At 32.8% G+C, this 26720-nt stretch overlaps 1 protein-coding gene across 1 annotated transcript in view; it reads left to right on the top strand.

The window, feature by feature from the left end:
• LOC106459426 overlaps window positions 1-26595 on the top strand; it is a 60576-nt gene extending 33981 nt beyond the window's left edge. The window contains exons 7-22 of the mRNA XM_022385917.1: window positions 303-428; window positions 985-1722; window positions 2181-2438; window positions 3587-3952; window positions 8105-8356; window positions 9203-9487; window positions 11705-11944; window positions 12945-13186; window positions 16187-16202; window positions 16816-17064; window positions 18119-18433; window positions 19501-19863; window positions 22155-22365; window positions 22809-22936; window positions 23854-24065; window positions 25332-26595. Of these exons, the coding sequence (XP_022241625.1) occupies window positions 303-428; window positions 985-1722; window positions 2181-2438; window positions 3587-3952; window positions 8105-8356; window positions 9203-9487; window positions 11705-11944; window positions 12945-13186; window positions 16187-16202; window positions 16816-17064; window positions 18119-18433; window positions 19501-19863; window positions 22155-22365; window positions 22809-22936; window positions 23854-24065; window positions 25332-25388 (4058 nt within the window). The 3' untranslated portion in view covers window positions 25389-26595. The remainder of the gene's footprint in view (window positions 1-302; window positions 429-984; window positions 1723-2180; window positions 2439-3586; window positions 3953-8104; window positions 8357-9202; window positions 9488-11704; window positions 11945-12944; window positions 13187-16186; window positions 16203-16815; window positions 17065-18118; window positions 18434-19500; window positions 19864-22154; window positions 22366-22808; window positions 22937-23853; window positions 24066-25331) is intronic.
• The last annotated feature ends 125 nt before the right edge of the window (window positions 26596-26720 follow it).

Raw genomic sequence — 26720 nt, 5'->3', positions numbered from 1 at the left:
GTAGGACTCCATGGCGGGTGGGGTCAGTGGGCACTGAATCTCTCTCCTTAATTATGGATGCCCCATTCCAAATAAAAAAAAAAAATGTTAAAAATCTGCTAATTGGAAAACGACCACGCCTAGAAGACTCTGAATAGCAGTCTCCATCACAAAGTACACCTGTACCTCGCTTTTTGATCCTGCATTCACTGTCCGATAAATCTTTAGGGCAAATGAGCTGGTACATTTTACTTTGGCTTATGATATAGGTTAATTATGAGTAAATGCATTTCATCATTATGTTTTTACAATCACCCTTTCAGATACTTGCGAGCACGTGCAATGCGGACCAAATGCAGAATGTATAGTAGGAGGTACTGTATCCTCTTGCATCTGTCGAGAAGGATATGTGGAGGACCCAAACGATATCACCGCAGGATGTCAGCCAGGTACCCCTTTCAGCTATTGTGAAATAGTTTTCTTACACAGAAAGTACCCTGATGACTGTTTTTAAGCAAACTTAAGTTTTTAGCATTTTTAATTGTCAATAATCAATAAAATACTACAGTTGTGTTATTTTCAACTACTTGGGGCTAATTTCAAATAAATAACAGCAATAAGACAATTACTAATAACTTGTATTCTTTAACAAGCTACACATACAAATAGCATGTTTGTATGTGTGTAAAGGTGATGGTAAATATAGATATTGTGTATTAATGTAGGCAATTTTCATGATATTGAGAAAGGCATTAAAAGAACAGTACTTAAATCGTTAACGGTTATATATATATATATCCTATATAATTTATCTATTTATTTATTTTATATATAACATATAACCAGTTTTTCACAGCACTGCTATTACATTGGGTAAACTTGCTTCAGTAAAGAAAAAAGTCAAATTTATATGTACAGCTGCTTAGGCAAAGCATTACGGTTGTTTTATTCTTTTAGGACGTATAGCATAAAACGTGAAAATTAATTCCGGTTTTCCGTTTCTAGTAATATTGGATGAAGAAAAGCTACTACGGTTTTGCGTGTTTAGAAACGTTACCTATAAACCTGGAGAAGCGTTCAATGATGGATGTGATTACACGTGTGTTTGTGAAGACTCTTTGGAGGTGAGATGTCAAAATCGATGTTCTTCCGTTGTGGATCAACAACAAAATGGAAATCCACTCTGCGAAATCATCTCGGATCCTACGGATCCATGCTGCGACATCGTCGTTTGCGATTCACCTGATGAAAACGTTACTTTACCAGTTTCATCACCAATACATGTTGAGAATAAATACCACGTAAACAAAAAAATACCGAAAGAAAAGCAGTCGTCCAAGTCTTTTCAAATAAAGCAAGAAGATCAAGAAATTGTTTTAGAAAAGGGAAAGGACACGGAAAAAGTATCAACTGAAGAACAAAACCCTGTTAGAAACATGTGGCTAAAAGACGAAGATACCAAGACTAACGACCTGTTGGATGAATTTATGGAAACCAGGAACGAAACGGTAAAGGCTATGGATGACGCCTTAGAAATGGATAATATTCCAAAGGTGAAAACCCAAGATTTGGAGGGAGATTTGAATGTTAAGCTACGTAAAGAAGAAGAAGTAACGACACAACTCGCATTTCCTGTTGAGAATGACGTCACCGAAAGAACTCATTTTAAGGAATTCACCAAGAAGGCTTTTGAAAATGTAAAAGATGGAGAAAATAGTGCATCGATTTTGAAGTATGATAAAGGTATACGCATTTTAAAATTTAGGTAAATTCTAATTATTTCATTATATGGTAAAAATGATAATTTATCTAATAATTTCAATATGGTAAGATGTAGTTAGGCAAAATTTCTGAGAAAGAAAACTATGACACTATTCGTAATTATGATTTACAAAGTTGGTGTAAATGAAAATATAAATTGAGATATAACCCCAAGTATTTGGACTTAAACTTCCCTCCCTCCTACCCTTAAAATCTTTCATTGATTCAATTTTTTTGCAATTATATTGGATTTTTTTAATATGATCACTAGTAGCAATACCTTCTAAAATTATTCACTTCGAAATCAAGGTGTTCTTTTACAAAGTGAACCCTACCAACATCTATACATCTGATGAAAATAGTAATGTAGGAAAATTGTGTGGATAATATGAGCAACAACTGCTTTTTGTTCCATTTTTATTAATTATTATGTGTTTTAGATTTGCAAGTATTACCAGTTAGAATAGATGGTTGCAAGTTCAAGAATGAGACATACGAAACAGGAGATATGTTTATGGATGGTTGTGAAGCTATCTGTAATTGCGAAGGAGGAGGCAGAATATCTTGTGTGCCTAGATGTCCCTTGATGACAACCAGTGGCCCCAGATGTGTGGAATTACCCGATCCTAGCGACCCCTGTTGTCGAATTATGGTGTGTGAACCCAAAGGTTCGGGTCAAAACTCTCCAGATGTTAGAGGTAAGATTGTCGTTATTCAGTCACATTGGTTTGTCAGACGTAAATATTATATATATTTTTTTATTGGTGTCATTTGTTACTGTTAGTAAATTATAAATACTTGGCGACACGTAAGTCACTTATGAGAAAACAATTAAAACTACTGTAACATTAAGTTTAGTTTCTTCTACACAGCTTAATACAAAACCAAATTATCTATGATTCAACTGCTTAACTAAACGTAATACAAAATGAAATTATATTTCTCTCTTTCTTTTCAGTTATTATATCTGTTTTCTAAAGGGTTTCCGAAAAGTCTGTAACCGCAGCCACTTCAACGAATTTTACAGTACGTGTTCCACATGCTGTCCTTGTAATTCGAAACAAGTTTGGATTAATAGCAGGATAAACTCAACATTCTCCTGCTTTGGCAGCACCATAATCTCTCATGTATCTGAAATTAAGAAAAGCTGCAAATTGCCTATAGTTTCAGACTTTTCGGACACCCTTTATAATATTCTTGTATCTTGTTACTCACTTGATAATCTATGCGATAGGACCACTGAGATAATTTCAATCGGCTATATCATTCCTATTGTAAATGGCTACTATGCTATTAATTATATCTAGATCAATTAACTTGTGATAGAATTCTTAATGATCATGCCATTCCTATTGAACATTGGTTTTGTTAAATCATATTTCCTAACGATTGTACTACTGACAACTCTTGCTAATTCAGTCAAAGAATGAATACTAACAACACTTTTTACATAGAAGACATAACACGTGTAAGAATGATATCCAGATTTTCAAATGAGTGTTGGGACTTGATCAGCTAACATTAATCATGCCGTAATGCAAAACAAACTATACTATTAATTTGAAAAATAACTGTTTTTGATTTTAATAAAATAAAAAAGTGGTAGTAATTGGTCTCTATTTGAGTTTTACTTCTTCTGTCATTAACTTAACTGTTTGATTATATGTTTTTCTCCAAAACAGAAATAATTCTATGAACTTTGTTATTATTGAAAAACAATAATGGACTTGTAAATGCCCTTTACTTTTACAGTATTAAGAGTGAAACTTAATTAATAATAAAAATATTTTTTAGGATAAACTGTGGTTTTTAGTTGTGTTATATGGAAATGCGTTTTTAATGGCAGATTTGTTATTGAAGATTGAAAATGCCGAGGCTCTGAATGCGACGTCTGTTCGCATTCGCGTTGTTATCGCCCCAAATATAATAAAACCTGATAGTGAACCTTCGGGAATGGTCATTCAGGTGTGGTATACGCATACTCCGGAACCCAAGCAGGATCTAAAAGACAAAAATTGGATGAAGCAGAAGTTCTTTCTGGAAGATCTTCACCTGATCAAGGGTAATGTTTATGACGTCAACATTTTTGGATTAGAACCCAATACCCAGTACTACATCAAGGTAACGAAACATCCCAAAGGAGACCCGTTAGATACTGTTCCAGTAGCAGCTCTGTTCAGTAACACCGTTAGCGTCAAGACTTTTCCTCCACGTAAGTATACACAACAAACGTAGCCATATGGACATGGAATGCTTACGTAGCGTCACCTATTATTTTTGATATTAAATTATATAATTTTTATCTGAACAATATTTTTTTGCTTTCAAAGGCGAAAGTGCTTTTTTTTTTCGTACGTACATTTTATTGTTTGACCGTTGCTGTAAAATTTTGGCCTGATTTCCATCGATGTCGCTGCATAAATATTTATTGTGATTAATTTGAAAGACCAACTGAAGTTTATGATCCCGTATGCGTGTTTAACTCCTAGTTGTTTGTGTAAACGTGTATCCTAGAAAAGGTTATATATTAACTTGCAATTATCAAAAAATTTGGTTTATACTTTTCCAATTTCAACAACCAACTGTCACTATGTATTTGATGATAATAATAAAACAAATAAGATATATTTTATATGATTACCCTATTTATCTATTTATTCAAACTGTGGAGGAGTTTAGTACCAACCAAAGTACAGACTCTCCAGTTGACAAGTTTCGTTGCATCAACACCTTTGTATTATTATTATTATTAATTGTGTATCAGTGTTTTTATTGTTATAATTATTTTATATTTAGCACCAAGTATCTAATGTAGATAATATGATTTTGATACTGTTGCTTTTATTACTATTTCCTCCAATAATTTTCTCTATGTTATTCTTGTAAAAAAATGTCCAATTTAATATAAATAGCTTCTATCCTTTCCACACATTTTTTTTACCCTTTTATCTTCAGTCTTATATTTGCGAGGTATGACCTCAGTTCAGTCTTATCCTGTTCCCTCATGCTGCGTATTATTTCATTGACATCCTTTAGGGAGTCTGTCAGGAGTGTGTTCCTCTCGTTATCTTCACTGTTAATGGTCAAACAGACAATAACATTTATGTATGTATGTGTGTGCTTTGTATCCTGCTCCAAATAAACTGGACATCCAGTTTTTGCCTCTTACCGTTCAAATAGTATCCCATCGCTCCACACGGCTCCTGTCTATGCATTTACTTCTTTCCTGACTGAGCCACCCGTTGGTATGATTAGCATCTCTCGTTGCTCGTATATTCGGCTGTATTGATGTCTCCTACCTGTCTCGGGTGCCGATAAAATGCATGAGATGTGGTTGTTGCGAGTAGCTCTTTGGCTCTCTAGAATAATTTGTCTTGTAGTAATGCTACTCAAACCAAACCAAAAGTGCGATATGTTACATGCTGTTGATTTGATATCTCCTGTTGCTATTCTTATGCACCCCTCTATAACCTGGTCATTGCTAATTTTGCTGCTGCGGCACACAGGTAGATTTCACACTGCATTCTGGATATGACGGTTGCTTTCATCAGATTGACGAGGCCCCCTTTGCTGAAGTTTCTGGGCTGTAGCGTAGTTGAAGAGTAAGGCTCTAGTGATTTCTCTTGGACGATCGATACAAGTAAATATTGTCATTCTCTGGTCTATCACAACACCCAGAAAAGTGGCAGAGTTGGTATGTGGAACTTTCTGTTTGCACATTTCAAAGGTCTGATAACCAACATCTAACAGGCTATCTGACTGAATGGACAAATTGTTATCTATAGTCCAGTTACAGAGGCTTTTGCTGGCTTCTTGCAAACCCTCAACCACGTCATTTGGTGTGTGTGTGAAATGCTTGCAACAATTGTATCGTCAACGTATATGATGTTATTAAGGGACTTTCCAGCGCGCTGACCAGGTCAAACAACCGTGTATAGAGGACTTTATGAAGACTTATGTGACAACGTAGAAGTGATTTCAAAATTTTCGGATCTATATTTGCCGAATTTCAACTTGTAGCGTAGTTAATGTCTATCATGAAGATGACCAAGACTCCCAGAACCTTTATTCTCTCCATCGTAAGCATCTTCAAAGGCAAATACTGTTATGATGTCAGCATACACTGCTAGATGTGTGTAGCTCTTTGGTCTTGCCTCTCCTACCTTAGTAGCCAAATAATTTCTCTCTTCAAAGTCTCGTGTGAGTATTTTTCATACTGTTTTTTTCCATGAGCTTTACCCATACATTTGAATATAGAAGAATATATATATATTTTTAAAACACACTTGGCCAACATAACAGAATTAATCAAAACCTGGATACTTCTCTTGAAAATATACTTATTATTAATCTCATCAAACTTTGTAGAACAATAAAACGTAATGAGCTTTTGGGAGTAATTTGTTAAATGTTTACATAATTTTAACGAATTTTTTAAACCTCTACAAGTTTTTTTCTGCTTTTCCAACAAATACATTTGTTATTAGTCTATATCCCTTCTGTGTCTTTTTAAACAATCTTGGAGATCTTTCTCTATTTTTCCCTTGTATCGTTGACAAATTATTTCAGCTAGCTCTACTTTCTCCTCCATGGAGAGAATTTTTGGTGTATCTCGCACCATCTGGGCCTGATGTAAATTCCTCTTTTGGTTATTGAAGAATCATGTTTAATTCAGTCAGAGTTACTGACACTTCTAGCCATGGGTCAGCTTCTAGCTGAATCTTTTAATTCCCCCTTTTTTTACCTTCGATCTTCTGTGGCCCTACCACTTAATACTCTTTTGATAACTCTTGCCAGTTTCTAGAAGTAGGCAAACAATACGAGAAATGTTCTGTCAGCAATATAATCTAGAAGACTACAGTATCTCTAGTTCTCCGAGATAGCTTTATTAAATTCTATTCCTTCTGCTCTATCTCTTTCTTTGATTGCCCCTTTTAGGCTCAGTGTATGCTTTACTGGTTTTAATCTTCTATTTCTAGATTACTTATGCGGTCTTCCATTTTGGTTTCTTGTGACTATCACATTTATTTTCATGACTCTTCAGTCATTGCTCACCATACTTCTGCATTTACTCATGATAGTTTTTGATCCTATTCTATGTTGGAAGCGTGTAGTATGAATAAGGTTTTGAAACTGCTGTTTCTTTACTATAGGCATGAGTATAAGCTTGTGGTCGTTACATATTAGAATAGTTTCTGTTTCTGCAGAATGAATGCAGCAGATGTAGCAACGGCGAAATCAATAGCTCAGGCAAACTTCCTTTGCTGTTCTTCGTTACTGACAAAAAATACAAGTGATGTTTTGCAGTGCCTTCTCCAACGATCTTCCATTTATATTTTAGCTAATTTCCAGTCAGATAAGGATCCGGTCATTAAAGTCACTTGTAATTATGACTCTTACACCCATATTCACGATAGGATTCAGCAGACTAGTCCATTTCTTTTCATCTCTCATGATGTTACTGGGGACATACAAGTTGACCAGAACGTATCCCTTGTCAACAATCTTCGGACTAACTGCCAGTTTCTGTCCCACTGTTTTTAGGAACGGATACCTGGCAACATTTAGTGTTGTAGGCTACGTGCATTTCTAGATATTATCTGAACGCACTTTTTATTAATCTTTTTTTTTATCTTCTTGGCTTTCCATCCCTTTCCCCATCATGTTTATTATACAGTCCAAGTTGTACGAGCTCGTAGTTTAGGGTCCATATTGCTGCTGACGGCTCTGTTAACAGCTAGGACAAGCCTGGGAGGAACCTCATTGTCACGTGACCTTTAAGGTTGGAGCGGGCGGTGCCTCACATTGTGGTCGATAATCCATCTCTTCCCCCATTTCATAAAAAGATGATGACAAGGATGCTTGCGATAAAAAGCGAGATCAAACAATTTTACTACGTTTTGTCTTGATGTAAAATATCGAAATGAAAATTTTAACCACAAAGGCACCTTTCTCTCCCTCTCTCTGTGTTTATGTGTACACGATTGTTTTTTCATATTTGCATGTTATGTATGTAATATCCAATATAATATTTTAATAAGAAAACACCAAGTGTAAAAATCCTATTTATTGTCTTGTTTTATGGAAATGGTTTGTATAAAATGTGAAAAAATACAATTATCTATATCATTCTATAAATAAAATTTATTTATAAGTTAGACCACAGTTATCCTTTGTTAAGTATGGGAAAATATCAGTTTTTATAGCGTTGGATAAGTGGAATATGATATTTAAAAAAATCATTAACAAGAAATAAACATAGAAATATAAACGTATTGTTATGGAATTGAAAAAACTTTATTTACCTAGTCTTACTGAATGTTGCTCTATTAAAGATTTTTTCGTAATGTTCCCTTGACTACAGAGGTGCAAGGTGTATTCCAGGGATGTTTTTATCACAACCAAAGCTATGACCCTGGGCAGGTGTTCTACGATGGCTGTGAATTGAAGTGTGTGTGCAAAGAACAAGGTCGAATTCAATGTTTAGATCGGTGTGAAATCTACAAGGATACAATAGGATTTGAAGAGTGTAAGTGGGGACCTGCACCAGATGATCCTTGTTGCATTATTCCTTATTGTGGGGATCAGCAGGAAGAACTGGACCAAGTATCGCCAGGTATGAAAACAAAACAACAAAAATAAAAGTTGCCACCTAAAGATATAAGAAACATAATTGGTTGTCATTATTTGCTATCAGTTTGTTATGGATGTTTTTTTTTTAATTGAAAGGTCCAGATGTTAATGTCACGGGTGTTGTCTTGGAATGTGAACTAATACTGTACATTACAATTTTCGGGAAAAAAATGTTGGCATACACGTGGTCAGTTATGGGTGAAAGGTCATTTTTCTAAACCAAGGTAAATAACGTTTTAAAAGATAAGATTAAATCCAAATGTTATAGAAAAGTCAATAGACCATCCGTTTGGTATATATTTATTTATTTATTTAAACAAACATCTAACACAAATGGTATAATATCCATCAAGCCATCTTTGAGTTAACAAACAAAACTAACATATATTTTCAGTTTAAAATTATTTATCGACTTTTTCTTGAGGTTTGAAACCCAATATTTTCTCCACAAATTAAACACAATTACTCTTGTTAAGATACCTAAAAACGATCTATATGTTTCTTTACTTTTTTACATTGTAAATGTAATCAAAATAAGTTTCTTGCTTGGTTAATCTTAAGTTTCAGATTAAAAAAACAACTAAAACTTTCAGATCCTAAATGTGATTTGGAAGTCCCTATGCAGCAACAGTTTGAATTTGTAGTCAACTATAAGTAGTAATCTTAGGTTACAAACAATTCATCTTTATTTTGTTATTTTATATGCTTATCCATAATGATCGAGAGCGTTAAGAACAACTAGTTCTTTGATATTTTAAACTGGATTATTTAATGGGAAAGTTATATGTATACAATCTCCTGTTATCGTTAACAATACTTTCAACTTCAGAAACCTCTATAGAACTCCCTTCATCCTCACGTGTATTGTGTACGTCAGAAGATGGAAAGTATCATCGCTTAGGCGACACATGGGAGCAAGACTCGGAGTGCAAGCGGTTGGTATGCACGTGTGTTTTGAACTCCAAGGGTTCCACAATGGTCAAGTGTGAAGGAGGTTGTCCTCCAATCCCAGCCGATGCACGCCAACCTAGTTCAGACTGTCCACAGCCAATTATGGTCACCCCGGATGACCCTTGCAAGTGTCCCTATCTTATATGTAATAATGCTGTCAATTGTAAGTAAAACATTGATATAATTTACAAAATAAATTATTTGTTTTATTACTGTATAAAACTCGCTTTCTTATTTACGCATATTTCATTATCTTAATTTCATTAGTTGTCCGAAAACTACTAATTCGATTTTCAAATACAACAGTCACGTTTGGTAACACGCTGGAACTGTTAATATTGTCACGGCGAGGTGCGATAACTTGATTTTATCTCACGAAGTGGCAGTTGGATATGTTAGTTTAACATTTTTCTTGTAAAAAGACATTTTCGCTTTCTCCTGTACAGTTATAATTTTCAACCTGGAGGACGATGTCGTTTTGTCAAATTATGGCTTTCATAGATTGTCTCATAGAGATCATTTGATATTCTAAAGCCAGATAAATACACAGTAAACCCAATAAATTTGGACATACTTAGTTAAAGTAATCATCATTTTTTCAGTATACAAAACTGACATGACATTTTTTAAAAAAGTTTTGTAACATTGTTTACTTCTTGAGCACTAGATTAATTATAAATGAACAAACATGTCAAGGCATTGAGAAAATAAATTATTGCATAGTTTTTTTGAGCGATTTTATTACCTGGCGTTTAAACTTGGTTTTTTAATAATAGTTTATTTTCTGTTTGAACATTCTCAACATCAGCTTTGACTTACTATTGTTGAAAGGTATATTTTTAATGTTGACTAGAGGGAGATGTGGGTCCTAATAATAACGTTTAGATCAAAAGGTTTAGTAAAATAAGCCTAGAAGGATATAACGTATGGTTTTCTCGTAAGTTCGAAACTAGATTATAAATAAGAGATTGTTATAAAGTGTGTGAAGTTCTTCAAAGAGTAGAGTGAGCTAAACGATAGTCATGGAGATAATGTGTACAGTTATTTGAAGATAGTTATTTCTAGATAGTTGAATCATTCAGTGTGTTTTCGTGAAGTGTTTGCTATCGTACATACTAAGTTACGTTTCATAGGTTAACGTTACTACACTATGTGAAAAACAAATAAACATTTGTAACGTAGGCTTACAACAATTTACCATAGTGTATAAGTGTTCAAGCTTGTAAAAACGATTAAGTGGAAATAAATTATATATCCGTCAAAGAAAGACAAACGTTACTACTTTATTTTAGTAATTTTCAGAAAACAAATTAGGTGCGAAACTGTAAAAACTTGTAATATTTAAAAAAAAAAAAGATGAATGAGACATTTGTTTGATGTATTTCGCTCACAATGTCTTAATATTGTTGATATAATGATATAGTTGCCCACAAACTTTGAAACAAATAAGGTTGTTAAAAATATAGTGATAAAGCAATTGACGTTTTTCATCGTGCAAACAACATACTACACGTACAAAAATGAAAGAAATGGGTGAATTCATTTTTTTTTGTAAATACGACGAAATGTCGACTCCTCTTGTAAGAAGTTACTAAATGATTGTTATTTTTATCTCTACCCAATAACTTAAGAATTTACATTAATTTTCGACATTTCAAATTTAGAACTGATTTTTGAAATGACAGTACCACGAATTATCATTAACTACGGCAGTACTTAATAGTAGGGATCGTGATGAAACAAAATGGAGGCCACAACTATTGCCCGTTTAAAACCATCTTTAAAATGTCTGAATATTAACAATGACTATTTCACAGTATTGGCTGAGCAAAACTAAAGCTTGCTGTACGTATAAAGCGTGTTTATGGAGTGAATCGAAATTTCACCGTTTCAATGAATTTTCATTTAAGTAAGTAAGTAACTGACTTTTCTAGACAAGCGTTCAGAAAAAATGACAAACCTTATCACTAACTTTTTCGCATTACTCTTCCGTCTTGGGTCCCAATTATTCCTTTCTTGTACCGAAAAGTGCATACTAATATAATAACAGTGATTTGCAAACGTAGGAATAAATTTTTTTTTTTTTAATTTCAAGTAACTGTTTTTGTAGTTTTGAATTTCTTGGCTCAGTACTATTTTTTTAATTGAAACTTTCTATATTTCTATAGCTAGTCAGGTTAAGTATATATATCCATTTCTACTTGTCTGTATAAAATTTGAAAATAAAATTTGTTTTATTATACTTGTACTAAATTTGAATCATAACAAAGACTATATATGGAGACAATGAGTGAAATATACTGAAATACTAGTTTGTGTTAAGACATGAGTACTGAAGAGAAATGTCTTATTGTATGGTAACTTAGTTTTCGTTTTGCAGCTCTTAGTGCTTCCATGCCCATTTGTGAATACAAAGGCCAAACTTACCATGCTGGAGAAGAGTTCTATGACGAGTGCAGAGCTGTTTGTCACTGTGGTCCCGATCTGCAAGTTAACTGTGCACTTATTGAATGCCCTCACCATTTTGCTCCTCACGTCAGTGAATGCCTGGAATGGGACATCGACCCAAATTTTACACCCAAACCACCCAACTGTTGTCCACCACCTAGATGTATCAATGGTAAGTCTTGTTAAGTTAAAGCGATGTCAAACTGGGCTTAACCCTTGACAGATCAGATGGTCAAAGAGTGAGTTGTCACACAGAAATACCGACCTTCAAAATTCTATTCTATAGAACTTGTACAAAGAGTTCATGAACGTAGCAACGAAGAAACCATAGATAACCACAGATATGCCTTTAAAGAATCTACAGGAAAATTTTATCAACTCTACAAGAGTTTCTTGTATGACTTTCATTTTGTGTGTGAAGTTAAATTCCGGTATAATTGTATAGTATTCCTCAGCCATACAGCAAGAAAAATGTTTGAGGTAAAAATTATTGCCGACCTCATAAACAAAAGTTAATTCAGCCTCACTTGTCCTAATGTTTGAATAAAGTTTATTTTTATTTTTTTAAACTTCAATATACCCTAAACTAGATTTGTAATGTTTACAAGCATACATTAGCCAAAATATTTGTATAGACATTTCGCAACCAGAACCTCTTTAATGTTGGAAAAACTATTAATCCAAATATCTCGAACATGGTTCTTAATGTTTATCAGATTTCCAGCTTTTTTAATTCGCCATACAGCAAACTAAATTAATCTAGTTATGTGAATAATGTTATAACATTGCGCCTAATTCATTATTCGATATTATATGTGGACCACCTGTTTAATGATATAAATAATGTTAGACTTCTCTTTCAGCAAAGGTAAAATTGAAAATAAAATAAGTGACGTAGAGGCCTAATTCATTTTTTGATTGTTTGTACCCACTTCCATGGACTGCAGTTTCGCCTATTCAAGGCTCATCAGCACAGCCTAGGTCAGAAATCCAGTTAGGCCTATTATAATGGTGATGTGTTATTCTGATATGTCAGAATAACAATTTATGAATATAAATTTATTGTTTTGACCAATTAAGTGATTTACTCATCCAAATAATGTGTAATTTTAAGTAGTATTGAATTTGAGTCTTGCCAAACTTATTTCTCTATGTATATTTAAATATTTCAGACGGTTCCTGTATGGTTCATGGTATTAAATACAAACATTCACAACCAATACATGAAGATACAAGGGAGTGTGGTAATAACTGTGTTTGTGTCAATGGTAATGTGACTTGTGAGAACAAATGTCCGACATTAGGAAAAATTCCTCCTCCAAATCTTCCTTGCCCCTCCGATTCAGCATACAAAGGACAGCCCCCTGATGACAAGTGCTGTATGCAATGGATGTGTAAGGACCAGAAAGACAAGGTAAGAATAACATAAAGTTTAAAACCTTTTTTTTTTCTTTTGTTTTTGCTTGCGGGTTTTACTTAACATATGACTGATATGTTTACTAAGCCTACTTTTTCAAATTTTACAGACGACAAAGATTACGTAGACCAATGGAACTGATGAACGTTTATATCTGCAAAGACAGTGGTTTGCGTGCGCGTATTCTGTAAATTTAACACTTTTCATCTTTTTCGAAAACAAAAAATCGATATATTCCTTCAGCATATATCATTAAATAATTAAGTATAACGATATATATCAAGTAAAAATAATGGAAAATAAATACATATATAATATAACTTTTAAATAAAACTAACTGTACGAACTGTTAAATTAATAACCAATTAGGTTGTAGTCAAATTCTATTAATATTCAATAAGTGTCATAGTGTTGATGTTGTCTTTATTTAGGTGCAATTCTTTCTTACAGAATAACATTAAATAACAACTGAAGTTTTGATTCCGTGTATTGACCAATAAAAGCAAATACATTCAATAAATGATAAACGTTTGTGTAAAGTTTAACTATCAAGACCTTTTTTTTTATAGTAATTGTACTTTGTCCTTATTTTTTTCGAGTTGCATCGTTCTTGATGAAACGTGTTTAGTTATTCACAATGAAGCCCTTAAGTTTTACAAGTCACGGCTAATACATAGTTATTTAATTTGCTACGTTCATATTTTGTGTTTGTCTAAAAATCTCGAGACTAAACGAAAGAAACCTTTACGTTAAGGATTAATGATGTCTCGGAAGGCGTAGTTTATCAAGTTTTTAAAACCTTCCAAGTTGTTACAGATAGTCATAGAATTTATTCCGATTATCCGAAGAATTTCAGATATCAAAGCAATAACTTTAGTGATCTAATTAAGTGAAACGTAGGAAAATAATCTTAAAAAAATAATTATCGCCTGATTGCCACTTTGAATATAAATCAAGCTTACGAAAGTGAAGTATAGATGAAGCTGTATATTAATTATAATTGCATTCACTAGAGTGTTATGCGAGCCATCTAGTTTTCTTCGTATTTATGAAGTTAAACCATGTAAAAAAAAATTCTTATAGCGCAATATTTGAAGCCAAAATATACGAATTACTAAAACGTTTTTAAAAAGTTGCTTCTTTATAACAACAATAAAACATTAGTTGGTCTATACTTCTTACTTAAAGTACACAGTTTTTTCTTTGCAACCACGCTCTTCCCTGATCACTTGTAAAAAAAAATAAACAATTTCGCTAAAAAGTATTTTAAAAAACTTTTATGAAGGCTAAAATTCTAGTTTCTTAAAATATTCTATACCTCAAAGGATTTTAAATTCAACTTAATAAACATTCAGAGCGTAAATTCCGGTTAATACTTTCTATAATGCTGATCCCATCTTGGAAGGGGGCCATTAAAATTCATCAAAGGCTGATTGGTGTGAAGCCCAACTTTGTTTTTAATACTTAAACTAATTGACTAGAAATGATAAAATGTTACTTAACACTCGTTTTCTATTGCAACATTTTCCCGTAAAAACAAAACGTCATAGCCTAGTGGAATCAGAATTACTAACAAAATATAATCACTATATTTATTAACCACTATGCTTAGTTTTGTTATGATTTTAAAAAAAACTGCAACTAAACTGTGTGTAATTACATCAAATGTGAATGTTTAATTACAGTTATTTTTCAATGTGATTTTATATCTAAATAGTTGTGTTAAAGCAGCTTTCTCATAATGTTTTTGTATTAATACGCGAATAAAATTAACAACGCGCTTAATATAACTAAACTGAAATATATCTCTTTCTAAAAGATAGCAAGGAAGGGTTTTGCTGAGTTTTTATGATGTTTACTCCTTAATCCAAAACGTTGTCAGCACACTGGTTCTACATGAAGTTAAAAAACAACAGCAACATTGGAGTGATTATCGGCGCTATAAGACTTGTTTCTCGATCATCAACATTAAGAATTTTTGATACTACAAGAAGCCAGATTTAGTGATCTTATTGTCCATTTTTATGTGATTATTACTTGGAGAGTTGGACTTACTGAACACGTGAATAAAGTAGATTCTGAAGCTTTAGTGGTTAGCATATCAGGTTGAGAATTTAGAGGCTCAAGGTTCGAGCCGCGATATGCTGCTTAACACGCTCCACACGTAAAATTGTGAGTGCGTTGTAAAAGTGACGGTCAGTTCCGCTATTCGATTAAAAGCAATTTATATAGGCGGCGGGTGCTTTATCTGAAACTTAGTATCTCTGGATCTGACTGTTTAGATCACATGTCCCATAAAGTACCGTTAAGCTTCCAAGTATCAAATACCCTTTTTTTAAGCTAAAAAAACTTTATTCTGTTTAAATTGCAGAAATCGTCTCTTGGCGCACACTATAAATACTCCTGTTGATCACACCACCATGTAAATATGCATTTTATTTGTAAAACTATAAAACATTGTCACTTTAAGCTAGTCTACGAAACATGTTTAAATAGTAATCACATTCGTTCCAATTATCTTTCAGCATTCTTTTATGAATTCAGCAATTAACAAATATATTAAGTTACATATTGAAGTGATTAGGAGAACATAAGCTACAAATACGTTTTCTATGTTAGGGTTTGCAGAGAGAAATTAGTTTTAAAAGATTAATATATAAAAAATCTACACATTAAATTAGTGTAGAAGTGACGAAGTGTTGCGAACAGAAGAAACATTCTTAAAAAACTTAGAAACTAAGTGATATTGCTCCCTCACTTTACAAATCCTTTAAATATATTAAAAATGTATACAGCAATATAATGGGACATCAAAACGCCAGCCACCTACAGTGTTCATATTCTAATAAATGCACAGGTTGCTCTAATAAGGAGATAAAAAAAATCAAAGAACGTCAACTTTATGGATAACAGTTCACAGAATTAATCATTATTTGAAGTACGTGACGTATTTTGTTTAAAACTCAAAAGGTTTTAAGTTTCGTACATATCTTGAAGATGACGTGTGGTCCAAGTACTATCACTACTCAACGTTGATGAGGCGATCAAGTCATCCACCTGATATTTGTTGAATCGGAAAGAAAGAACATTTAGCGTTCCGTTTGACATGATAGAAAATCTTTTGTTGTTGTTATGCCACCACACAAAGAATCGTTGTTGTTATGCCACCACACAAAGAATCATGTCATATAAAAACCCAAAAAATATCGGCATTTTAGAGCGTTAAAAATATGTTCAAGACTGTAAGATTTAAATAATGAATTGTTATTAATTAAGCAGATAGCTATTGATAGAGGATTTGAACCAAATATAGTAGACAAAGCATTTAATAAATTTAACAAAAATGCAAGTTCTGTTAAAAATACCACATTAAAAAATGATTTGGTTTTTATCACGAGTTTGTAACCGGCGGATGTAGAAAAGTGTCTTGAGCTCGCACATGCTTACTTTGTGTGTTTTAGCTCTCAGCGTGAATTTGTAGAACCTGTGTGCTAACTGTTTTTGTCTATATTGTTGGGGGGAGGATATCATGAATGAAGAAAAAAAAAGCGTGGCCCTTCTGAGTTACCGTACTAAAAAAATAAATCGTAACACTAAATTATAACTGAATAACCCTTTCTTAATAGACTTCTGTTACCACCGTGATAGACGGTACAGGCTCGGGGAGCGCTGGGAGGTGTTGAAAGGTTCTGTGAAAAGGCAGTGTGTGTGTCGCGTGGATAACAAAGGAAACCCAAATGTGGAATGCGTGGGTGGCTGCCAACCGATCCCAGAGAAGTTTAAGCAGCCCAACCCACATTGCCCTCGACCAGTATTGATTACTCCCAGTAATCCATATATATGTCCATACGTTGTCTGCAACAACACGGACTCAGGTAAACTAAAAACTGTTAGTGATTTTTCTCAGTAATGAAGTACTAATGAAGATTTAAAAAACTGATCTTTCAAGCTAAGGTGATTACATTAGGTGATTACATTTCTCTACTAGCCTGCAAAACTCAAACCTTTGTTTCTGCTGAAGTGCCGTATTTATATTTATTAAACTATTACATGCGAAATCGTGTTTTGAAAATAGTTTCAAGTGTGTTTATGGGAGTCAAAATAGCAAAGATATTTTTAGTTTTTTATATATTTATTTATTTATTTTGAAACATCGAGTCCTTCATGTTTGAGATGATGCATTTAATAACACATTTCTGAATATATGGATATTAAAAAAAGCAACCCATTGCTTAACGGAAAAGTATTAGAAAAAGCTCTAGACGAGATTAGGAAACCTAAATGTTTTTATTGTTATACATGTTTTGTTAGGTTTCTCAAAAATAATGTTAATAAAACCATTTACTGAAATATTTGTGAATTGTTTCTTTTTTTTTCTTAGCCTCAGCAAATTTACGTTAATAACGAGTTTGGTTACATAACATGCTCTGTTTAAGAGGTAAAGCACGTGGCATCAATACAGTGTGGTTGAAACGCCTCTTGCAAATCTTTAATGGAAAGAAAAAATGTTCGTTTATTATAACGCCTTGTTGAAATAAAAATACACGAACTACTAGTACACAAAATTAAAATATGATACCCTACGACACATATTTGACATTTTTGCTTATTTAGGATGTTTGAGTGTTTCGTATGGTTTGGAAGTTGTATTGTAATCATGACGTTAAACTATGAAACTATAGACTTAATAAATTGGAGATAGGAGAAGTTTTAATTATATTAATTATAAATATATGAAAACACCAGGTTTTGAAAATGGAATTATGGCGTTTCTTATCCCAACAACTTGGTTTCATAATTAGTGTTTGGAGTGTCTGGCTAATTGTTTTTAAGAAGAAGAATTGTTATGATTTAGTCTTAAACCTAAGGTAAACACAATATTTTAGTATTGAATTAGATAAAGGGTATAGTAATGTATTTCTATACCAGGGAAGGAACTTCAGAACGTGAATGCCCTAGCGTTGAATGCTACTGCAGCTAGGATAAGATTCACTCTTCCGTCCCTTCTAGTGGGGCTTTTGGGTCACGTAGAGTTGCATTACACTACTGACCCATCCATTCCGGAATCCGAGTGGAACGTACAGAAGTTTGCGCGTCCCAAGCGATTGTTTGACACTTCGAACATCGAGCACTACGTTGGTGGTCTTCAACCAGAAACCATGTATTTCTTCCAAATCCAAATAAAGATTGACGCCCTCCAGGGTGGACCCAAAAGTGAAATTTTCAAACTATCTCTTCCCGCATGTAAGTAGTGTTGCATCCTAAACTGTAGACAGAAATATTAAGCTAAGAACAACCGAAGAAATAATTGATTTTATCCCTTAAATATTGGTGATGCAATTTCACCGACGCATTCCTTAGGACCAGAAGATGTGTCTGTTAATGTCATGCGAGAAAAACTTGTCATTCTCTGGTGTTATGCGAAAAATAAAATGCATCTCCAGTATTACGACATCTACCAGGTTTAAATAAACGGCATATCAATCGTACGCCTACTTTGTTGCAAACGTATAACTCTTGTGAATGATAACAAAAGATAACTAAAATGACAAAATAAATAAATAAACGGTGTTGAAATTAAAATAATACTGTGTTATTAATTATTGTCCTAAAGTTTGATTTGTAAGTTACTTAGATAAAATTGATTCTAATTACAATAAACTTGCTTGATCAGGTTGATACCGAAACAGTAGTTTTTCGTGAAAGTTTATATGTATAGCACCTAAACCACTACTGTATCCGTCATATCCCAGCCAGCTTGATGAGCTCTTGTATTGGGCAAAGGGTCTCGTCGACACTAGCTATGAAAGATGTAATGTATTTGACATAACATATTCTCCTTTGCTTTCACTCATGGGTTCTTAGAATTTGAATATTTTATCTTTGTTAAGTCGTTCTACTCATGGTTATGTATTAAAACGATATGCTACAAAGTTGAGTTTGAATGTCCTAAGACTCGGCTTATCTGCCTACAGGCCAGGAACGATTTTCAGACATTATCTACAATTAATTTATATAATTCTTTCTTTATAATCTATTAACTCCACTATATACAACTGACTGGTAATTTTGCTCTTTGTTTGCTTTCATATAATAATATTGTTTGTTAATCGGGTGATCGTTTACTGAAATTGAAAATACAGTGTGAGGCAAGGGTGATAATACAGTTGGCTCGTCTAGAACTCTGAAACAACCAATTAAATTTGTTTCAGTTGTCTTCCTAATGTTTTCGTTAGCACTAATCGTATAATAAATACCAACTATACTAATGTATCGTAACTTTTTTCCCATACATTAATCTATTTCATCAGTGAAAACTTCTACCAAAACAACCACCACCACAACAACTCTACCTCCGATGGTCATGTTGGATGCTAGGTTAACTTCAGAAAGCATTACTTCTAACACCGTGAAAATATCCTGGCGGGATTTTGAACCTCAAGAAAAGCGGTTTATCGATGGAATTCGACTGAAATATAAGAAAGTCGGTGAAGGCAACGATCGTTGGACAACAACTCCCATCATCCATCCTGATGTGACGTCGTACATTCTCAGAGATCTGGAACCGAGCACTTCCTACGTTGTGGCTACTGAATTTATGACTCCAGGCCATTTGTCTACACATCTTGTATCAAACAAACCTGTGCAGATAAAGACCAAAGCTAAGCCTAAAGGCGAGTATGATTAAAAACAACGAATCGTTTTAAGCAAAATAGCAACAACATTAGTTCTAAAAAAACAACTCAAAAACGTGTTTATTAGATATCAGTGAATCAAATTTTTTTTTAACAGAAAGAGTAATATGTGAAGATATTTTCTTATCAGGTTGTTCCATTTGGTTTCTACTACCACACGTTTTATCTCCTTGCTTTTAGTATGAAATATACTTAATGTAGTTTCAACGTTTAAATAAAATGTTAGTTACTACTGTAATAAACGCGATTAAAAGTTCTAAATTATTCACCAGTTTTGGTGTTTTAACTGTTACTCGTAATTTTATGTTACGAAACCAAAGATTTTGTACCACCGCTTAAGTTGACGCCAAAACATTTAAATTTTTTATGATCAATTTTCATAATTCATTTTCATTGAAATCTGTATAAATACGTACATGTGCATATTATACAAATTTTTTAAAGGGATTAAAATTTACTAAAACCACAAGTGGCTTTCTCAGTTTTTAATCATAGTTGGTAAACTCTTTGTAGGGATGGCCAAGGTACTCAATGGGCATAATACAAATATGCATGATAAAAAATCAACAATGAAAGAGTTTTACTTTAAAAAATCATTGCCATTCACTTTCATTTGTTTCTCTACCCAAAAACAAGGCAAGAAACCATCGCTAAGATATCAAACCAGAAAGTGACCTCCCCCAATTGTTCATCTTTATTCTACTTATTTCAGTCGAAATAACTCTACCACTACTTTAACGCTAACGTCAGTTTAAGCCTAAATCTACACTGTGTTTCTGGCCAGTGATCGATGTCATCGCTTAGTCGTAATTATAAAAAATATAATTCTAGTGTAAACTATGTTATCATTACCCCTTGAAGTTTTTTACCGAAATCTGGTGTTCCTTTCAAAAGTACAGAATGAAATAAGAATTACCAGCCAATAACAGATGAACATTAGATGACTGTAACATGTAGAAATACTCAATGATTTATATACTATACAATCGATGTCTTTAGGGAGCCAACCCTTATATTATGTATGAAATGAAGGAGTGAAAAAATCAATTTACATAATATTAAATTTCATAACGCACATTCATAGAATACACTAATCTTCAGTCAAGGGGGAAAATGTCACAAAATGAGTAATATAAAAACATTATGTAAATGTAAATTAATGTAAGATGGCAATGCCAAAAAGAATGCAAACAAAATATAGAGATGATATATATTTATTTATTTATTTCATTCCTACATGACATTAAATTTTAGAACTTAATGTTGCACTGTAAAAGGCACGAGTACAAAATAGTTACGAGGTCGGTTAATTCGACCGACCTAGTGGTGAGAGTCTGTGACGGTTTATAATAATAAAGACGTTTTAACTCAGCTTGATTTTCCTTGTACGAAAGTCCTAGGCTCTTAATTACACTACATTGATGCCTAACTTGACCTGACCATGATATTAAGATAAACTAAACTGCATACCAACAGTTACGAATATATAATTTCTAACTGCAGTGATATTAAAGTCAAGTATGCATTTTACAGTGTAACTTAATTTTAATATTGAAAGTTGTGTAGTAATGATGTATGTATAGTTGTATCCTCCCTATATTCTTGTTTGCATTCTTTTTTGGCACTGTCATCCCTACATCATTTTATATTTACAAAATGTTTTTATTACGTTTTTATTATCAACAGTAGCGAGTTCATAATCCACTAGGCATTATCATTGTCATTAAATATAGAACGTCTGTATAGTAATCATTTATAAAATTAGCAAGTATAGTTTTTCATTATATTCATTCAACATTATTAGGTATAACAGGTTTGGCACAGTTAAACTTGGCTAAGTTTACGCTGGTATGACAGATGAGGCACATTTAAGCTTACCACATCTACGGTAGTATAATAAGATGTTAATTTTATGTCCCCCGGTGTGTCAGCTGTATATTTACGGACTTACAATGCTAAAATTCACGGTTCGATTCCCCGCTGTAGAAACAGCAGAGATCCCAATGTGGCTTTTCTCTAAAACAAACGAACGGGGTTACTTTTATTACGTTTTGTACATTTAGGTTAGTTTTGTTTGAAGCACCACCCCATGAAACAACTAAGGTCGTGCCCTTTTAGCAATATTTTGATGCTAATTAAAAGCATGCGAGTTAAAACATTACATTCAAATGTTGTATTCTAACTTGTATCAATTAAAATTGAAAACCTCAGTTCTCAGGAAATGTAATTACTTTATTGAGGTTTGTTTTCTCTCTATATATATGTAACAGACGTCTATGACTTTGAGGTAAGACTTCTTCAAGGAAACGTTGAAGCTCATTCCACAGACTTTGTACTCCAGGGAGTCCCAACTCCAATCAGCAAGTATGTTCAGGTAGTTCGAGTTACGTACAAAACTGACACAAGCTCGGAGCAAGTACAGCTCTTCAAAGTTCCCAAAACTGAGAAAGTTATTATGGAAGACTTGGTGCCTGGAAGCAGGTAAACGTCCTCTATGTACTCCTATCATTTGTAAAGAACAGATACCTGTTTAGTAAATGAGAAATGATTTCATGCTTCAGTTACTCCTAACTTTTCCTAAGTTATACCTACACTGACTGGCTACTTTATTACTGGACCCCTCCCGCCCCATCGAGTCTCATCACTTTACTTATACGCCCCCATGACTCGGCGGTAAGGCTGAAGGCTTATATCGTTAAAAACCGGTTTTCGATACTCGTGACAGGCATAGCACAGAAAGCCCATCGTGTTACGCTGTGAGTAACAAGAAAGAAAGAAACAAATACCTTACTTACGATAGAACTTGTGATGTCTACAATATGTAGTGACTTTTTCAATTAACACATTTCAACAATTTATTTTATATTAAACGCCTCGGAGAATTAATAAGTTGACTTCTTTAAAAAGAAATAAATATTACGCAGGTACAAGATGTGGGTCGATCTTTATTTGACCAACGGAAAAACAGTAGCTAGTGACGTAATCGATTTCATGACGAAACCAGCAGCAACTCCTAAACCCATTTCTGGTACAACTGGAAAAAAGATTCTAGGTAAGTTACATATTTATTTAACAATAAATGTATAACACATTTGATATACGGATAATTCTTTTCATTAATAAAACTAGACTCTTATTCAAATTTAACATTTTCCCTTCTCCCCCCCCCCCTCCTTGCAGTATTGCGTTGGCTCCCTCTATGACTTAACAAAATGCATATTTTCTCTCTATTATCAGAATATTAATAAATGTGACTTCAGGTAGAGAGCAGAAATTAAAACTGAAATGTTTAGTTAGATATGCCAGGAGTATAAGGAAATTTATATTATTTAACAACGAATATTATTATTTTATTCTTTATAAGATACCTAAAAAACAGATTTAATACACGAGTTTAATTTGAATTGACGATCATTTCCGAGCTGCTGGAGATAAGTAAATCACTTGTAATACTATAGTAGTTCTACGAGATTCTCAAGTTTTTAACCCATTAAAATAATATATTTAAAATAATCTACTTGTAAAGACCCTATTTTATTCGATTTATTATAATCCGATTTGATAAACTGTAACATTTAAACTTATCGTATTGACCTCCAGTACCACATTTGCGGACTTGCAACTCTAGAACCCGGGTTTCGATACCCGTGGTGGGCAGAGCACGGATAGCCCATTGTGTAGTTTTGTGCTTAATTACCAACAAACAAACTTATCGTATTTCACTTACCTTACCCATATGACGCAATAATATTTTTGAGAGGGACAATGTTGTTAGGTATTCAATGGTATGAAAATAGTTTTTTTTTTTTCAAAGACTGCAACTAATTGTGTTCTGGCTCAGTTCATTTTAAGTATTAAAATAACATGTTTTCCGTCAACGATTTTTTTTTACTCTTAATTTAATTAACCAGGTTCAATCTGAATTTATAGCTACGATGCTCAAACTTTTTATTTCATTTTTATGATCAGCAAGTGAAGCCGAAGCTTTCCAGGCTACAGATAGTGGCAGTGATACTAAGAAAACCTACTACGTAGCCTTAATTATTGTAGCCATTGTTGCAGCTGTGGCTGGTCTGGGAGTTATTGTTTTATTGATTATTCTAAAGAGGAAACAACCAAGTACTAAGGTTCCGCTGACTAGGGCGCCCTCAGAATCAGCGTACGATAACCCAACCTATAAGGCAAGTGTACTTTTGAAAAATGGCTTTTTCTATAAAAAATAAAATAAATAAAAATAAATGGTTTCATGAACTATGTTACTTAAACATTGCAAACAATTACAATAGCACAATGAAAATTAATTTGTATGCTTTAGTTACTAAATAGATTTAACAGCATTAATGTCATGTAAATGTGTATTACGTAATACATCTTAATTTATATTTATCTAATTTGTTGCAAATAAATATTAAGGGTTGTGTTATTCAAAGTCCAAACAGTCTCTTTTTTGAAGTTTCTGCCATTGATGATAATTATATGCATTTCTAGCTTCTTATTCTTTCTTAAAATGTGTCTTTTAACATTATTACGACTTGTAAGTTAAAATGAGGGATGTCTATGCTACCTTAATAAATAGTTCCTAGCTAAACCTAATGAAACTAGAAATTTCTTGTTTTATTTTAATCTCGGTTTTTGTGTGTTGCTTTAAACGTAAAAATCGATTCAGTCTTAATATCAAAGGGTATCGACAAATTAATTGACTAATGTTGGTGTTTAGTAATTATCACATTCATTAATTTTGTCAAGTCTCTTGAAAAACAAAATTAGAAATTGATCTCGATCATAAACTTGTGCGTAGTAGAAAATTGACTAATTGCAGAAGTTTTACGTTTTTTTTTTACGTTATAGGCGAAGTTTTATGATTAATTGCTGAGATGCCTTTAACCATAAAAATCCAAATTAATATTTTAACTCCCCGAATAATTCTTAGAAGACTCTTCTTTACAACAGATAGCTTTACTACTCCTGAAAGAGCCATTGGTACAGAGTTGTTTTTTGAGAATTTTTACGTTCATTATTTCTTCGAATATTTATTTGTGTTTAAAAGAAATCTAGATTTTAACACACTCGTTAAGTAAGCAGAAATTTAAAAATGGTTTCAATTATTCATTGTTTGTTTTATGATTAGTTGTTTTGGCTATTATAATCAATTTAAGCTGTTTTCAAGCACTACAAATACATTTTAACTGTATATCGTGTGTCTGAATCATATTTCACTTCTTAAGTAACAATGATGTTTTTCTTCAGTGCACGTAGATATACGTGAACAATTACTTGTATTCTGCAGATTTTACTATAAAATATTGAATCATGTTGCTGAAATACAATAATATATACATTAGCGAATCTATTACACCTTTTCTTCTTGTATTGATTAGTTAGCAACATGAATCTGATTTTGATTTATAAATTAAGGTTTTTGTTCGCTAATAAATAATATTTTTCAGACCTTCGGCTTCGAGGGAGACAACGTAGAAGAGAAAAGTGGAACATTACAGACATAATGCCAATATTTCATATTGTTTCATTTACTACGTATGTTCTATAACAATACCTATACAAATGGTAAAACTAACGAAACGGAGTTATTCCAACAATGAAACATTACTTCTGCTATAATTAAACATAAAGTATAATAATTTTAATACACGTTTGCTTGCTATAGGAACTATTTCAAGCTTTAGTTTTCTTCCTTCTTATCTTCGACAACCTAAAGAAGTAATTAACACATTTAGATTGGCTAGTTCGTTATTTGTGTTAAATGTTGTGATGAATGTAAATTTGAAAGGTTAAATTTCACTTAATATAACGTACATCATTCATAATAAGTTTTTCGTTCTCAAAGCAAAAGACTGGCGGGAAATGATATGAATAGTAGAAATTCCGCCGTGCTTAACGAGCTGTTGTTGAATTATTAGTTAGAACTAAGAAAAGTGTTCCTACAGGAATCTGTTTCTGTTTAATTTCTTACACGAAGAATTCATTATTTAAATTTGACAATCCGCTGTTTTGATTTCGATCGTGTATAACCGTAAACTTAGAAGCTGCAGATATTACTTCTTGATTCTTGTTTGAACACTTTACCTAGATATAGTTTAATAAATATGTCTGATAATAAATCTCCGGTACAAAAACCGTTCTACTGGTTCTCGTGATAAGCTTAGTAAAACAGAAATAATACGAATAATATAGTTTGAAAATTTGTCATTTTTAAGTAAAGTTGTTTTGAAATCAAAGTGTTATGAATTTGAAAAATTGCTTCTGTATAGCCAAACTTTTCAGTAAATGGACTGTGCAAGTTTAAGAGCTAAAACCGACCGCTAGGTAGAACTGCAACTTATACGAGTGTTAAATCAATTATTAATGCCAATAGAGGATTATGCCAAGTGTATAAAGTTCTAGTTGAAAAAATGGAAGTTTATACACAAGTAATGTGAAATCTGTGTTTCAAGCTATATCTTTTGGATTGTATATTATGTGTTGTATTTATTCGTAACAATTTGCTTTGAATGGCATAAAACATTAATTAAGTAGGCCTTTCAAACAAATATTTGGTCTTACGTTTGTTTAATTCGATACATGTATTGTAAAATCTTGAATATATGTTTCGTATTTTGTAGTGCAAAATGCAATTATATGTAATATAATAGTGTTAAATCTAAAATAATGAGCTTAAAAACTATGCGTAAAATATTACTGAACTGTAGAAAAATTGTATTTGTATATTATATTTAATAATAGTTGTTACTTTTTCTTGTTTTTTTTTTTATTTCCGTACGGTAATAGTCATATCCTTTTCACATTTGTTAGACAAACCTTTAACGTTACGTACTTAG

This window comes from Limulus polyphemus, unplaced genomic scaffold (genome assembly GCF_000517525.1).
Source record: "Limulus polyphemus unplaced genomic scaffold, Limulus_polyphemus-2.1.2 Scaffold606, whole genome shotgun sequence".
Classification (NCBI taxonomy): domain Eukaryota; kingdom Metazoa; phylum Arthropoda; class Merostomata; order Xiphosura; family Limulidae; genus Limulus; species Limulus polyphemus.
The sequence above is the reverse complement of the archived record's forward strand: the minus strand, read 5'-3'. Positions and strand labels throughout refer to the sequence as shown.